The 15,382-nt window shown below is 32.0% G+C and overlaps 1 protein-coding gene and 1 pseudogene across 2 annotated transcripts in view; one reads left to right on the plus strand and one right to left on the minus strand.

Annotated features, from left to right (window-relative positions):
• Positions 1 to 1,038: 1,038 nt before the first annotated feature.
• The window catches only part of LOC132740866 (HORMA domain-containing protein 1-like), a 31,842-nt gene continuing 17,498 nt past the window's right edge, over positions 1,039 to 15,382 (minus strand). The window contains exons 4-20 of one of the 2 annotated variants that reach the window (XM_060728911.1): positions 14,791 to 14,891; positions 14,519 to 14,539; positions 14,021 to 14,047; positions 13,356 to 13,420; positions 13,034 to 13,185; positions 11,034 to 11,137; positions 10,504 to 10,650; positions 5,884 to 5,995; positions 5,426 to 5,517; positions 4,751 to 4,867; positions 4,297 to 4,362; positions 3,738 to 3,901; positions 3,338 to 3,446; positions 2,867 to 2,917; positions 2,592 to 2,687; positions 2,307 to 2,405; positions 1,039 to 1,821 (exon numbers count right to left, since the gene is read on the minus strand). In XM_060728911.1, coding sequence (XP_060584894.1) covers positions 1,726 to 1,821; positions 2,307 to 2,405; positions 2,592 to 2,687; positions 2,867 to 2,917; positions 3,338 to 3,446; positions 3,738 to 3,901; positions 4,297 to 4,362; positions 4,751 to 4,867; positions 5,426 to 5,517; positions 5,884 to 5,995; positions 10,504 to 10,650; positions 11,034 to 11,137; positions 13,034 to 13,185; positions 13,356 to 13,420; positions 14,021 to 14,047; positions 14,519 to 14,539; positions 14,791 to 14,891 — 1,619 coding nt within the window. In that variant the 3' untranslated portion in view covers positions 1,039 to 1,725. Of the gene's footprint in view, positions 1,822 to 2,306; positions 2,406 to 2,591; positions 2,688 to 2,866; positions 2,918 to 3,328; positions 3,447 to 3,737; positions 3,902 to 4,296; positions 4,363 to 4,750; positions 4,868 to 5,425; positions 5,518 to 5,883; positions 5,996 to 10,503; positions 10,651 to 11,033; positions 11,138 to 13,033; positions 13,186 to 13,355; positions 13,421 to 14,020; positions 14,048 to 14,518; positions 14,540 to 14,790; positions 14,892 to 15,382 lie in introns of both variants that reach the window. The other variant, XM_060728910.1, reaches the window with a different exon arrangement.
• LOC132740867 (zinc finger protein 862-like) lies at positions 6,515 to 10,067 on the plus strand (annotated as a pseudogene).

The following is a 15,382-nucleotide window of genomic DNA, read 5'->3' on the forward strand; positions in this document are numbered from 1 at the left end:
AAGCAGGTTTAGCAAGTCTTAAGGTGACAAAATATTGATCCAGTCAGTGAAGAACTTTCAATATAACCCTGATTCAGTCTCTGTGAAAAAATAGCTTCCAACAGGAAGTGTATAAGAATGTTTGGTTTAAGTGTTATTAGCAATTTAAAATGTAATACTGATAAAGAACAGAGTAGAAAATATGTGAAAATATTGTCCATAATTAGTAAACATAACCAATTAGTTATTGCCCTTCATAATTTTTTTTTTAGGCATTCATTAATGTAAACAACTTTTATTACAACAGAACAATTTTTATTGTACAATTTTGTTTCAAGTTTTTATGCAGAACAAATGTAACATACATAACAGATTTATTTTCCTTTAATAAATTACCTTATGGAACAAGTCAGATTTACCTAATTAGAAATGCCAGAAGACACCAACTTTTTATTTATGAATTTTTTTAGATTACAAACTTTGTTTTTGCTTATTCTAACTACATGATAAGCTTTTACTTGCTGTTATGTCTTAACAGTTAGATTTTTTACACACATGTCTTGTTGTTTAGTGCTATAAATGTGCATCAATAAAATCAGGATAATCTATATGGATCTTGTGTTGTATATTAAACAATTTAAAGCATCATGTGGCAGTTTAGACAGATTTATTTGTATAAAGTTTTGACCTCGGTTAAGTGAGTTTCATCTCTAGATCTTTTGATGACAATTTGAATAACAAATGGATCAAATGAAGTTACTTGTACACCAATGCAACTTATATGCCACTTTTGATTCATGCTACAATGTAAGTTGACATTTTCTTACAATAAACAAGTTTGTTGTAATACTAGTGGTAAAGAATTCCAGAACTTGGAATTGACTTAAAAGTTTTCAAAGTGTTGCTCAAGTACAAACAATATTTGACATCTCATAGACAAGAGGTAACAACAAACAGTTATAGATTTCAAAATTAAAGATAATACATACTTATAATTGTATCTCTTGAAATACAAACACGATACAAAACAGACTCAAAAGAAATCACTAAAAAGTAATGCATAATTCAAATGTTTATTGCCTTGACAACAGATATTATAACAAAAACATAACATTAATATATCACAGCTGGGATCATAATTAAAATTCAACAAGTTTTGATATTTACAACACACACAACAAGGTACAAAGTAAACTGCAAAAGCTAATGTACACATATCTTCATTTTAAAAACAAAAATCCTTAACAAGTTACTTCATAACAAATACACAAAGAAGCCTATTCAAATTACCCTTAAAATCTAATTTAATTAATGGTATAAAGAATAATTAACAATGACTATTTCTACTAAAAGGTACAAGTACAATCAACTGCATGTTATTGCAACATTAAGAAAACAAACGAAAAACAAATCTTAATCAATGATCAATATTATGATATCTACTGTGTATGATTTAACATACAGCTTGTCTCTTTTACAAGTCAATTTCTACTTTATGAAACATTAGAAACACTTGCATACAGTATATACACATAATAAGGTGACTAAATCATTTTGTATATGGATGTCTCATGGCAACATTATTTTTGTCATCTAAGTCAATCAAATTACTGCAGTGTTGAAACTACTCAAATGATCACAATCTATTAGGCCAAAATATATGAGTGCCCTGAATTTAATCAAGACATGTAATAAAAGAATCAAACTGAGCATTTCACTTCCAGTTTATTTTATTTATGGTTATGATTAAACCATAATGTCTTTGCTAACAATGCTTGCCTTCTTCCTCTTCTTGGGATCATCAAAAACATCTTGTGTTGAAGATAGCTCAAACTCTTGGTCCTGTTTTAAAATACAGTCAATAAATTTATAATATCAAGAGATCAAAAATTCCACTCATCCACTCGTAATTAAGAGTAGAATTTAAGAGAACTCGGTGGAGGACGAGTAGAAAATTGTGTGTGACCTGTACATTGGATTTAGAAGCTACTTGTCTTGCAGGACAAGTGACTGTGAAAAATTTTTGATGCCCGTTATAACAATATATACGTTTGTTTTACGACTTAGACCATTAATATTTGTCAGTCTACCGAGATGGGAATTTATTGATCAAGGTAACACAGAAACTTTGGTTTCTAAAAAGAGAAGGATTACTTTGATTTTTTTAAAGACTCAAAAATTAAAACAGTTTTGCCTTTCACTTTTTTCAAGTTTTAATTTTCAAGTGTTTATCACTTTATTACAATCATATGACCCTAACAGGACTAACTTTATCTGAACTCCTCGGTGTTATCAAAAAAGAAAATAGATAATTATAAAACTGTTACCTCCTGAGATTTGGAAACAGCTCTTTTTCTGCCTTTTCTTTTCTTGTCATTTTCCTCTTGAACTTTATTTTCTTCATAAGTTATATTTTCTTTTTTAACCTAAAATATACAAACACATTCTTAAATATATTTGTCACTTCGTATATACTGAATTACTACAAAAAATTGTTACCATTTTACCTAAAAATGCAACTTCATTTTAAAATACAAACAAGTTAACAAATTCTTTCTATTCTTTGAATGACAAGTATTGATCGTGTTTCATATTTGTTGAGTTTTTCTTACCTCTTCAATTTTCTCATTTTGATTCTTTTTCTTTCTTGATAATTTTCCTTTTTTGTTAATTTTCAAACTTTCTGTTTTCTCTGTTAATTTGTCAACCTAGAAATAAATATAAGATAAACAAATATACACTCTACAATAGATAATACAATTTAGATGAGATGAAAAAACAACTTGAATTCAAGAGAGCACTGATTTTACGTTTTCTTTAGCAAAGGCTCACTAAAATAGAACAAGTATTTAGACTTTTCCCATTCAATCATGGACTGATCACTTACCTCACTTTGGGTATCCATCAGATTACTGTTTGTTTCTTTATCATTTTGTGTCTGAAAAAAAATATGTAATTCTCAGAATAAAGCACAATTTCAAATGTACCAATACTATTCCCAACACAATCTACGAAATCTGTAAAATTCAGTTAAATTGTTTCTACATGCATCAACTGCTATCAGTGCCCAGAGCCTTGGAGAAGAGTACAAAACCTATAGAAATCCTATGAATAGTTTATTTCATTATTTAATCTTTTGAATACAATTGATTTAAAATCACAACAAGACAGGACTTTAAAATACATCCCAGTTTTTTCTTACTTGACATTTCTAAGTTACAGTTGCTTTAGATGACATATAATTATAAATTTTCTCTTCTTAAAAATCTAAAGTAAACATTCAAAAACTAAAGACAGCATGTTATTTAATGTTCTTTGATGATTTAAATTTCACAAAAACATTTCTAACTTTACTAACCATTTCCGTCTTATTATCATGATCAGCCTCTTTTTGTCTCTCGTGTTTTTTCATGTATTTTGGAATGCCAACATTTGTTATTTTCTCTTTGTCCACCAGTTTCCCCAGTCTGAAAATTGCTCAAATCTTTTAGCCAAAGTCAACATTTTGTTCACACCATTATAAACTATCAATATAAGTCCAAGTAAGAGAGTAAGACGAGTCAACACTTTATTTTATTTACAACTACTAGTTTCGGTCAATACTTGACCTTTATCAGGACGAATTAATTCTATAATTTTTGCTACTGAAATATATATAAAAAAACAGCTACAGATACAATCATAGTTTGGAAAGTTGCAAGGTTTCCTTTTCTTTAGGAAGGTTCATACTCAAGACAACAATTTTATTACAATCTTACTTTTTCCCTTTGCCAGCAGATTTGAGAAATCCCTCTTTATCTAGTCTGTTCATTAACCCTTGTGCAACTGTCATTTCTGTTCCTAGTCGCTTGGCTAGTACTGGAGCAAGTACCCTAGTTAATCCCAGACAAGCAATGAGTGCTCGTCTCCATAAACAAGTTGCCTGAAATCAAAAACAAAATCTCTGTATCAGAAAGTTTAATATATTCATATTAGTTGGAATGCAAATTAATTTGTGGAAAAAATTATCTTTCAATTCATTAAAGTTTGCAAAAGTTATAGTATATTTTGTATACTTTGTATTTATATTCAATTCACATTAAACAATGTATAAGGAGAAAACTAAAAAAATCTTAAGGGTTTTGAATTGTTAAAGAAAAGACATGAAACATCTAACAGTTGTATAAGGCACAATATCTAATACTGAATACACCCATCAGTGTTTTGATTAAAAACAAATTGTGCAGTTGCTGTATTGTTTACACTAAGATTAAACAAAGAAATAAAGCATTCTTTAAAAATTGTTTAATCTGATTTAATGACAAGAACACTATTTACCTGTATTTGGATGGATGACAATTCACTAAGATAGAAATCTGTTGGTTCTCTGTCAGGATCACCAATCTGTAAAATATTCTTTTTATTAAAAAAAAACATACAAAAATTATATATACAATATTGAATAAGCTGGTTATTTCTGAGTTTGTCAGTATTTTTTTCTGATATACACTTTCCAATAGCTAATCCACCATAAATAACAATAGAGCAATTCATACTACATGTATTTTGTAAATATGCTTATAATAATCTTTAAATGGTCACAAAACATAAAATAATAAAGAAGCACAAGGCAAATGATTTTACAACATCTTGGTAATCTGCAATCTTTTATTAAGATTTGTTGTATAGCTGAAATTTTACAACAGCTTAATTTGATGTGTTGTTTCTAATAACAGATAAAAACTAACCATGGAATTTAAAATTGTTACATATTAAAGGCAACAATGATTACCTGAGCACAGACATCACAGATGTGATGATCAGGGGCATCCTCCTCTTCTACTATGAGGAAACATACACCATGCTGCCAGAACTTACATATAGCACACATCACCATCAAACCATCATCCTAAATATTCAACGATATTCTCAGATTATCAATTTTAAACTTTCACAACTTTGCAGAAAACCACATTATAAACTTGTGACCAAAGACTGTGAAAGTAAAGATGACAACGTATTTACATGTTATTGTTGTTCAAGTTATTGTTATTACCCTTGATAATACCAAATGTTTGTAACATCACTTTTCAGCATATAATCTTGCAGTCGATTAATGAAGAAATTCAATTTGTTTTCTCTAATAAAGGAAGTTTGCAGTATTATAAATTCATTTTAAAGATTCTTGACAGATTATTTGGCCATATATAAACGGTTATTTTCAATATAACTCAAGCCATATATATAGAGCCATATAACATATTAAAACTCTTTATAACCAATAATATACTTGTATGCAGCCCATATATCTTTTAATAATATTTACTAAACTGGGAATAAAAATCTAAACCTATTATTACTGGTTGTTACAACATTTAACACCAAAACAATACAAAGTCTCATTTTGAAGTACTAGTATTCTAGCATACTAGAGCTAATATATAGATATCATAGAGAGAAAAAAAACCTCATTGCAGCCACAGGGGCATCTAACTTTATACTCCTCGGGATCTGTAGCTTGACTTGTCTGTGAACCTACAACATCTACAGCTGGAGTAGCTAAAATATAGTGGAGTTTAAACATCTTAGTAAATATAATATTTATACTAGAATAAATTAGAACAAACATATTTTCAAAACATTAGCAAATAGATTAAAATTTACCGTACAAACAGTTCTGAAAATAAACATTAGGGCATATCTTAATCTCAGGTACAAGAAATGCTTTATGCCAAAATTGGAGGCAGATATTGTGAACTTGAATTAATCAATGATATCGAAACACTATCATTAATTTGTCTTACAAGTTTGTTTTAAGAGATAAACCCTTACTTTATTCAGAAAAAAGAACTTAAAGTAACATTAGATTTTAAAAAAACTACTTTGGTTCCATTATTTGTTTTGAAAGTTATAATATGGATGTACTTGGTTTAGCTGGGGATTCTTCAGGAATATTTGCATTAGTCTGAGGCTCCTGTTGTATTCTAGATATATTTCCTGATGTAGGATGCTTTATCCCTTCTTTGTCTTTGGAAACCTGTAAGATCAATTATGGTTTACCCTAAACAAAAACTTTGACCTGTTGCATTTTTCAAAAGCTTTTTAGGTTTGTTCAGTTTTCAGTCTTGCTTACAAACAGATGCCTACTGTATAAAGAGCGTGCTGAGATCATTTGAGCCGTGTCACGACAAAACCAACAAAATGGGTTTGCGACCGGCATGGATCCAGACCAGCCTGCGCATCCGCGCAGTCTGATCAGGATCCATGCTGTTCGCTTATCAACTCTTTTACAAGTGGAGAAACTGACAGCGAACAGCATGGATCCTGATCAGACTGCGCAGGCTGGTCTGGATCCATGCTGGTCGCAAACCCATTATGTTGGTTTTGTCGTGACTCAGCTCATTTTTAGAAACACAGTAGTGCATCTACATGAAATAACTGACACAAGAATACTAGAAACATTGAAAGATGCTTCCTGATGAACAAGAGCTAAAATATATATTTTGCCTCAGTGGACTTGTAACTTGACATAATCTTCAAACCAAATCAAGGGCAGGGATTGTCCTAGGGCGCGATATCCGCGATTTTTCGCACGGACACTGCAAAATTCGCATCGAAAATCCTTAAATGGGAGAATTTATCGCACCGTTTCCAGCCGAATGAAATTCCGCTAATTTAGTACTTTCTGACCTAAAGCGCTTTAAATCAACGTCGTCTGGACGATTGCCAAGCGTCTAATATACGCCCTCTTCCTTTTATAAGCGTTTTTCTGTTGTGATCAATATGGCAAAGCCGGACAAGCAGAAATCTCTTCTTTCGTTCCTAAAATCATCAAATTCAGATGTAAATAATAATTTTGATGGCGAAACACCATCATCGCCGAAGAAAGCGAAAAATAGCAAAAGCAGTATTCCAACACAAATGGCTAAAGTCCTACTTCTGGTTGAAATTTGACGATAACAAAAATGAGATGTATTGCGATCTTTGTAGAAATTTACACTATTGTAATACCATGGCCTGGGAACCAGTAATTTTAAGACCACAACCCTCCAGAGGCATGCTGCAAGCAGTGATCACCTCTCTGCAGTATCAAAAACAAGTCACACAGACAGCAATTTAAGGAAGCTGTGCTCAATGCTGATAGCAAGGAGTCTAAGTCGATAATGTTGGTTATGAAGGTTGTATATTGGTTAGCAAAAGAGTGTATTCCTCTTACAAAATATTCAAGTTTAATGGAACTTCTTCAGTTTTTAGAGACTCCAAATACGAGTGCACTGAAAGTTGGTGAGAAGGTAAATTACTCCAGCTATAAGACAGCATGCGACATTTTGTGTGCTTTATCTGATCTTATTGACAATGATGTGACGAAAAAACTACAAAAATCACCAACCATAACAATTTTAACAGATGAAAGTACTGATATTGTTGTGCATCATAAGTTGTGCATCAGTGCTAGGGTGGTAGACCCAGTCGACTTGAAACCTTCAACTTTATTCCTGTCTGATGTGAGAATTACCTCTGCTACAGGAGAGGGTATCTTCACTGCGCTTGAACAGCATCTTGGTGAAAGAAACATACAGATGTCAAAGGTGTCAGGTGAGTTTCAACAATAAATCTTCAGAGTCTCAGTCATAAAAGACTCAAATGTCAATATTTCAAGCTGTCAGGTCTTTTTGAGATAAAAAAGTTCACTCTATCTTGAATTATATTTTATTATTATAGAACAATTTGATTGAATTATTTGGTATATTTTTTAGGACTTGGTACAGATGGTGCTGCTGTTATGACAGGGAAGAAAAAAGGTCTTACAGGTCGTTTCTTGGAGTTGAACCCTCACCTTATCAACACTCACTGTTCAGCTCATAGACTAGCCCTTTGCACCGAACAAGCAGCTGAGAAAATTCCAGGTAATAAATGTTTTTGAATTTAGGCCACAAATATATCACAATGGACAATAAAAGAGGTCAGATCAAATGTTATGAAGTTGAAATTAATCATATACTAATGTAACACTGCATGTCCAGTCCTTAATCCTTGGTTGAGATTGAAATTACAGGAAGGTCGCATACATTCTTTTGCCATTTGCTAACTTAAATGGTAAATGTTTTATTTTTCCTTTTTGCAGCAATGAAGTATTATCAGCAGATCTTAGAGTCTATATTTTACTACTTCAAAAAGAGCCCAGAAAGATGTGACAAGCTTGAAGTTGTGCAAAAAGTGTTGAATGATCCATGTTTGAAATACAGAGAAGTTCACAAGGTAAGTTTCAGTTTGAGTTAGCTTTTGCAAGGACTTGTCGTGTTTGCACAACACTCCTCCCTACCTATTCTTAGACTTTTATACCCCTTTCTTGCTTTGAAATCAATTGTACAGCTACATGTATAGAGGGTATACTGCCCATAAATATTCTTAATAAAACTCAGTTTTCTATTTTCTGTACTTTGTTTCATTTGCATTCCTTCTAAAGATCAACATTTATTTGGAAACAATATATTGCTTTTTTATTACAGGTGCGATGGCTATCCTTTTATGAGGCGTTAGATGCAGTCTATCGAACAATGGACTCCCTGCTATCCTTATTCTCAACTTGTAATGATGCTAAAGCTATGGGCTTCAAGAAGAAGCTTGGTGAAGATTTCTTTGTCTATACAACCTACTCCATGATGGATGTCCTTCGTCCTGTTATGGCATTAAATCTATTCTTTCAGAAGAAAGATGTAGATATTGGCTGTGTATTCAGGTAAGGTTTGAAGTTTTCAGGACTTACTAGAAGGCTGAAGCTTACCATATGAAGTAATATTTGAATCTTTGTGTTGAAAAACAGAATACAATTTTTTTTCAGAACGGTAGCACTCTTGATAAAAATAAAGTCATGACCAATTTTTACACGATAATACTTAAATATTAAACTATTTTGTTTTCTCAATCTTATTCACAGTTGTCAGTGGATGCATGCCTTATTGAGCTTAACAAGATGCTGAAAAAGGAAGAGTTATCTTGCCCATTTCTACAAGCTCTTACCGAAGATATGAAGGACAATGTCTACAAAGGGCAACATCAGATAACAAAATCAAAGTACAATTCAGTGACCTGCAGAGAGCAGTTCATCACTGCCCTGATTGACAACATATCAGCCAGGTAACCAAGATTTGAACAAATTCAGATCTGTTTGTTGACTTGATCAAGTTTTTTTTAAATTTATAAGTATGCCATCACTGTTAGTTGCAGATGCAAAATAAAGATAACAGTATGAATGCTTGACCATTTGTGCACATATGACAGATTAGTAAAATCAAACAAAACTCTTTAAGTACAACTGATATCAGCAATTTTATTTCAGGTTCCCAGACAAGCATATCATGACCAGTTTTTGTGCTTTGAGTCTAAGGCCCATAACATTCCTTGATGGTGAAGAGTTGGAATCCTGGGGAAATGATTCACTAGAGGTTCTCATAGATCACTTTGGAGCAACACAGTCTCACAGCTATGAGGATAGCAGTGGAGTGAAAAGGGTTGTTACATCAGACCCAGTAATAGATGCCACCAGTACAAGGACAGAGTGGTCACTTCTGAAGAAGACTGTGAAACTTCAGCAATATCCAAGACACAGTACACATGAACTCTGGTCATTGATAGTAAAATTCCATAATGAACAGTTTCCAAACCTGTTGAAGTTGGCAGCTCTTGCACTTACACACCCTGTGCACACAGCAGACTGTGAGAGAGCATTTTCTGCCCAAAATTCAGTGACCACCCCATTGAGAAATCGCCTAACCCCAGAACATTGTGGTCAGCTAATGAGAATCATGATTCAGGGTCCAAAGCTGCAAGAGTTTGACTTCAAAGAAGCTTTGTGTTTATGGCAAAAGGCAAAATCCAGAAAAATCTTCCAGTAAATTGTAATCCTGCCCGCAGCCTAGTTGACAACACTGCCTTAAACAATGACAATTATGACATTCATTGAAAATTCCTGCTTGTTAATACTCAACATGCATCATGCTATAATTTTAACTTAAGTTAATGGAAAATAAAATTTGAGTATACTATATACTAGTCAAAATTGTTCTAGTCAAATGGTATTATATATTAAAATGGTTGAATTTGATAAATTCTTATTTCTTAAATTGAAAATCTCATAATTTTTTTATAAATGGGAGAATTTCTCTCACAGAAATTAGAAATCTCTCACAATATTTTTGCAAATGGGAGAAATTCTCTCATGGAAAATTTGAGCTAGGATAATACATGCAAGGGTATAAGTCTATAGAACATACTAACATCTAAGATATCACAATGGAAAAGTTAAATACAGCCAATTTCAATATTTAAGGTTTTGAGGGCGTCTGTACTAAAAATATTTCTCTACATGCTAAAATTTTTAGGATGGTAAACATTAAACAAACTTTAATCTTTCAAAACATACAACAAAACGTTTAACACTGAGCTAATTTAAATGTTGTTGCTTTTTTCAATCATTTACTGTACCTTATTTATTGTCATGGATATTTAGATAATCATCACATGAAGTAGTTCCATACAACTAACCTGCCTGTTATTTTCTTCCATACTAATATCAGTATCTAAACCACTGTTTATTTCTGCATCAGTAATCTGATGTTCTTGACTGTTCGGATCCCTCATCGTGAACTGTTTCTTATCCGTTTTCACACGAACTTTCACACTGTGATAGTTCTTGAAAAAACAAAATTAAATTTTGTTCAAAATTCTGATTAACCCTCACAGAACATGCACTGAGAAAAAAAGACTCTGATTTTTTTGCAGCCACAACTCTTAACCTTATTGTCAAAATGACAAAAATATTTTGCGACTTAAACAGAATTTTGTTATCTAGAGCCTTTTACAGCAATTTTGCTTCTCGCTGGTTATGTATAAATAGCATGCTGTCACATAGGGTTCAACTTTCAATAAAAGAATAACTATTCAATGGAATGGAAGCCACTGAGTTAACTAAAATGGATTTTAAAAAACGGAATTTCTAAGGAACTTTCCAACAGATGATATAACATTTATAGCAAATAATAGGTTACTTTTGACAGTGAAAAAAAATATCTTACTGTGTTAACATCTCCCACTTTTATTGTCATAGGTTCTTCATCAAATACAAAGTTATCACTGTCTGCAGCTTTGAAACCTGGTGGTTCATAGTCTTCTGGTGTCACTGTTGATTTAAATTATTTATTATTCATTGAATTTTATTTTAAGTTAAGACCAGATTCCCACATACAAATTACTAATAACGTAAATAATAATATTTAGAACAATATAAAATTGTAAAATAATGAACAATTTTACAATAAAACGGTATGTATTATCAAAAAAATAAGACAAAAGATCTGAATTTACAACTTATAAAAATGAGGAACATCAATGATATATAAAGAAATGAATTTTTTCATGTGAAATCAATTCCAGTATTCATCTGACAAAAACTTCTGTTTTCAAGTTCATCTATACATATAAATCATTACTTATAACAAGAGGGCCATGATGGTTACTAGAAAATGTTTCATGCTTAACATCTTAACTCTAGCTATTCAGGTTTTTTCAAAGAAGATTTTTAAGTTTTTGCTATACACATTTAAGGAAAATCAATGTCACCGGGGCGGGGCCAATTTTGACCCCAGGGCTTTTATTTGAACAAACTTGGTAGACATCTATTAGAACATGTTTCATGCGTAATATCTTAGCTCTAGCTCTTTGGGTTCTTTAAAAGAATATTTTTTAAGTTTTTACTATATGCATATAGGGAAAATCAATGACCCCCTGGGGGCGGGGCCAATTTTGACCCCAGGGCTTTTATTTGAACAAACGTGGTAGAAACCCATTAGAGGATGTATCATGATAAATATCTTAGCTCTAGGTCTTTGGGTTCTTTAAAAGAAGATTTTTTAAGTTTTTACTATATGCATATAGGGAAAATCAATGACCCCCGGGGCGGGGCCAATTTTGTCCCCAGGGCTATTATTTGAACAAACTTGGTAGACACTCACTAGAAGATGTTTCATGCTAAATATCTTAGCTCTAGGTCTTTGGGTTTTTTACAAAGAAGATTTTTTAAGTTTTTACTATATGCATATAGGGAAAAATCAATGACCCCCTGGGGCGGGGCCAATTTTGACCCCAGGGCTTCTATTTGAACAAACTTGGTAGACACCCATTAGAGGATGTTTCATGCTAAATATCTTAGCTCAAGGTCTTTGGGTTCTTTACAAGAAGATTTTTAAGTTTTTGCTATACACATATAAGGAAAATCAATGACCCCCCGGGCGGGGCCAATTTTGACCCCAGGGCTTTTATTTGAACAAACTTGGTACACATCCATTAGAACATGTTTCATGCTAAATATCTTAGCTGTAGCTCTTTGGGTTCTTTAAAAGAAGATTTTTTAAGTTTTTACTATATGCATATAGGGAAAATCAATGACCCCCTGGGACGGGGCCAATTTTGACCCCAGGGCTTTTATTTGAACAAACTTGGTAGACACTCACTAGAAGATGTTTCATGCCAAATATCTAAGCTCTAGCTCTTTGGATTTTTTAGAAGAAGATATTTAAAGTTTTTTTCTTTTGGTTGCCATGGCAACCAGAGTTCTGCATGGAATTAAATTCTTTGAACAATTTTCAAAGGTGACCACCAAAGAAACATTCATGTGAAGTTTGGATGAAATTGGCTTAGTGGTTTATGAGGAGATGTCATTTAAAGTAAAAGTTTACAGACAGACGACTGACGGACGCCGGCCGGACGCCGGACGAAAAGCGATCACAAAAGCTCACCCTGTCACTTTGTGACAGGAGAGCTAAAAATAAAAGAGCAAGTATTAGACTTGACCTTATTTTCAAATAAAACTCAAAATAGGAATGACTTTAAAATGTATACAAATTTAATCCTTATATGCCAGCGCATGCTTCTTGGTTCAATCAAAAGGAATTCAAACAAAATAAGCATGTAAAAATTGAGCAAAAATTTAATCATTACATTAAATAAAATATACAAGCAATCAAACTGCACACATTAGCTTCATGCAAAGGCTACAAATGAAGACATTATACAGTACCATCATCATAGTAGAGAAGTTTCATGGTCATCATTACATCATCAGGAAGGGAATCTAGTGTCTGTGTAAGCAGTATAATGGTCCTCAACAATCTGATAGTGGCCTTTCTCGTCTCAGATTCAGTGTGGGCTCCAGATATTTTCTCACTATTTCTGTTGATTTGCAATGAAAAAAAAAATCTAAATTTTCAGGACATCTATTTTTCTAAAAATACACATATATAATTTAGGTCAAGAGAGTTTTTTACAATCATTGATATGAAAGATGTGAACAAGACATTGTTCATCAGTGTTTAATCAGAATATATGTAAGAACCAATTACCTGTAAATATCGATACCTCCATCATTGACATAGGAAAACTTGAAAGTGTATGATTCAATAACAGTCTGAAATAAATAACAACAAAATAAAAATTTTGCTGATAGCAAACAAATAATTAACATTTGCAGAAGCATGAAAATGCAATTTTTGAAGCCCTTACCTGCTCGTAAAGGAGTTAATAAGGTCAAGGACTTCTACAGATATATATGCATGAAAAAGCTGCAATAATGTTATTCTTGCATAAAAGTATACTTTTATTTATTCTGCAATTAGTTATTTGTTTTTCATATAGAAAAAAATGGTCATACTTTCCACAGGATAGTAATGAAACTGATTTGGCTGTCATTGCATTCAGCTATTTTTTTACATGGGGCCCTGATTCATGCATTTTAAGAAATGTGTAACAATGCTGAGTGCTCATGTGATTTTATCCATTAATGCACATTTTGTTTTACATTTATAATGAATACCTGTGTGCACAGTTTTTATGCGAGAATATTCCTTTAGCTTAATGACTGGTGTCAATATCCTAAGAATCAACATAATACACAGAATGTCTGGATAATGTTTCAAGAGTAAAAAACACATCAATATAACTATTATATACTCCAAGTTACAAAATTAATATACATGTAGTAACCACAGTACACTTTAGTTATAATTACCTCAGGGTTATCTGGATCCACATACAGCTGAAATGGTAAATCAACTTTGATTTGAAAAATATCTTGTTTAAAAAATATTTTGGAGCATAATAAAAGTCCAGAATGCTGCAACAATGTACATCATTTTGTACAAGTTAAGCATTTCAACTGTTCAATAGGTTACTTGATTTTAAAGTTTGTGAAAACAATACCTATAAAGCATAAAATTAAATTAAAATTGCTTATACCTGTATAACCAAATACTCATTACTTTCTGTGTATTTATTACACCATGCAAAATATTTATTAATTTCTTTTAGCAGAAATAAACGTCAATTCAATGTACACACAAAAAATTCATTGACTGTTCAAGAAATAAAAGAAAATATAACTGACAGTGAAGTATAATGAACTGCTATCAATACTTTTGAAAGTAAAGTTAGTCAATAGCAAAATCATATGAAATAAAGTTTTAGCTAGCATCACAAATAGTTGAATATTAATTTATTTTGTACTTACCCCTATCATAAGCATACGAAGCTGAAATGAATATAAGGAATAATGACAAGTCAAATTACACTTTAAAAAAAGCTATCATGCATTCTAATAGCAGAATTTTAGACAGTGTGTATACTGAGTTTTTATTAAAGTGTCAATCTGATTTCAAAGTAAGTGAAAACCAGTCATTTTTTTTTTTCAATTTACATGCTTGCAGAATGTAAATTCTCAAAATTTCATCACTGCATTAAAATCTAATTCTGTAAATATTAAACAATAAAAAAAAAACTTACATATTTCCTATCAAATGCATCAAAACATCCTTTCACCCATTTGATCACCTGACTGGCCCCAGGACAAGACACATCATCTTTCAATATCTTCAAACTTAGTCCTGTTTAGAAAATAACTGATCAGCAATTAAATTTTTCAAAAGCGACTTTCTGAACAATTAAATAAACAATTATGCAGACATTTATTGAACAACCTGGTAAGATGAAGCCAAAGGATTCATCTCTTTATTACAATATCTGACATTTTTTCACCAATTTGGTGATCTCACAAACACCAGTGGAATTGGGAAAAATGCATTGTATAATGTTCAAATTGGAAGTTTTTTAGTAACAGCTTTAATAAATATAATACTGTCATGTGTACAGCAGTGTTCGAAATTAGCAGTAGTCCAATAGACCCTGACTACTAAATTTCTCCACGGGTTACCAACTTTTCACAGTAACAAGCCCGACCAGGCTACTGTACTTTCAGAGGCAATATAAACAACTGTTTTGAACAAATGAATCGTGCTAGTGAAATGTCTTTTGGGCTAGTGAATATTCCAATCTGGTAGTCCGACCAGCCTAGTGGATTCAAATCCTAATTTCTTAC

Source organism: Ruditapes philippinarum, unplaced genomic scaffold (genome assembly GCF_026571515.1).
Source record: "Ruditapes philippinarum isolate M1 unplaced genomic scaffold, ASM2657151v2 ctg7711_1_1_1_1, whole genome shotgun sequence".
Classification (NCBI taxonomy): domain Eukaryota; kingdom Metazoa; phylum Mollusca; class Bivalvia; order Venerida; family Veneridae; genus Ruditapes; species Ruditapes philippinarum.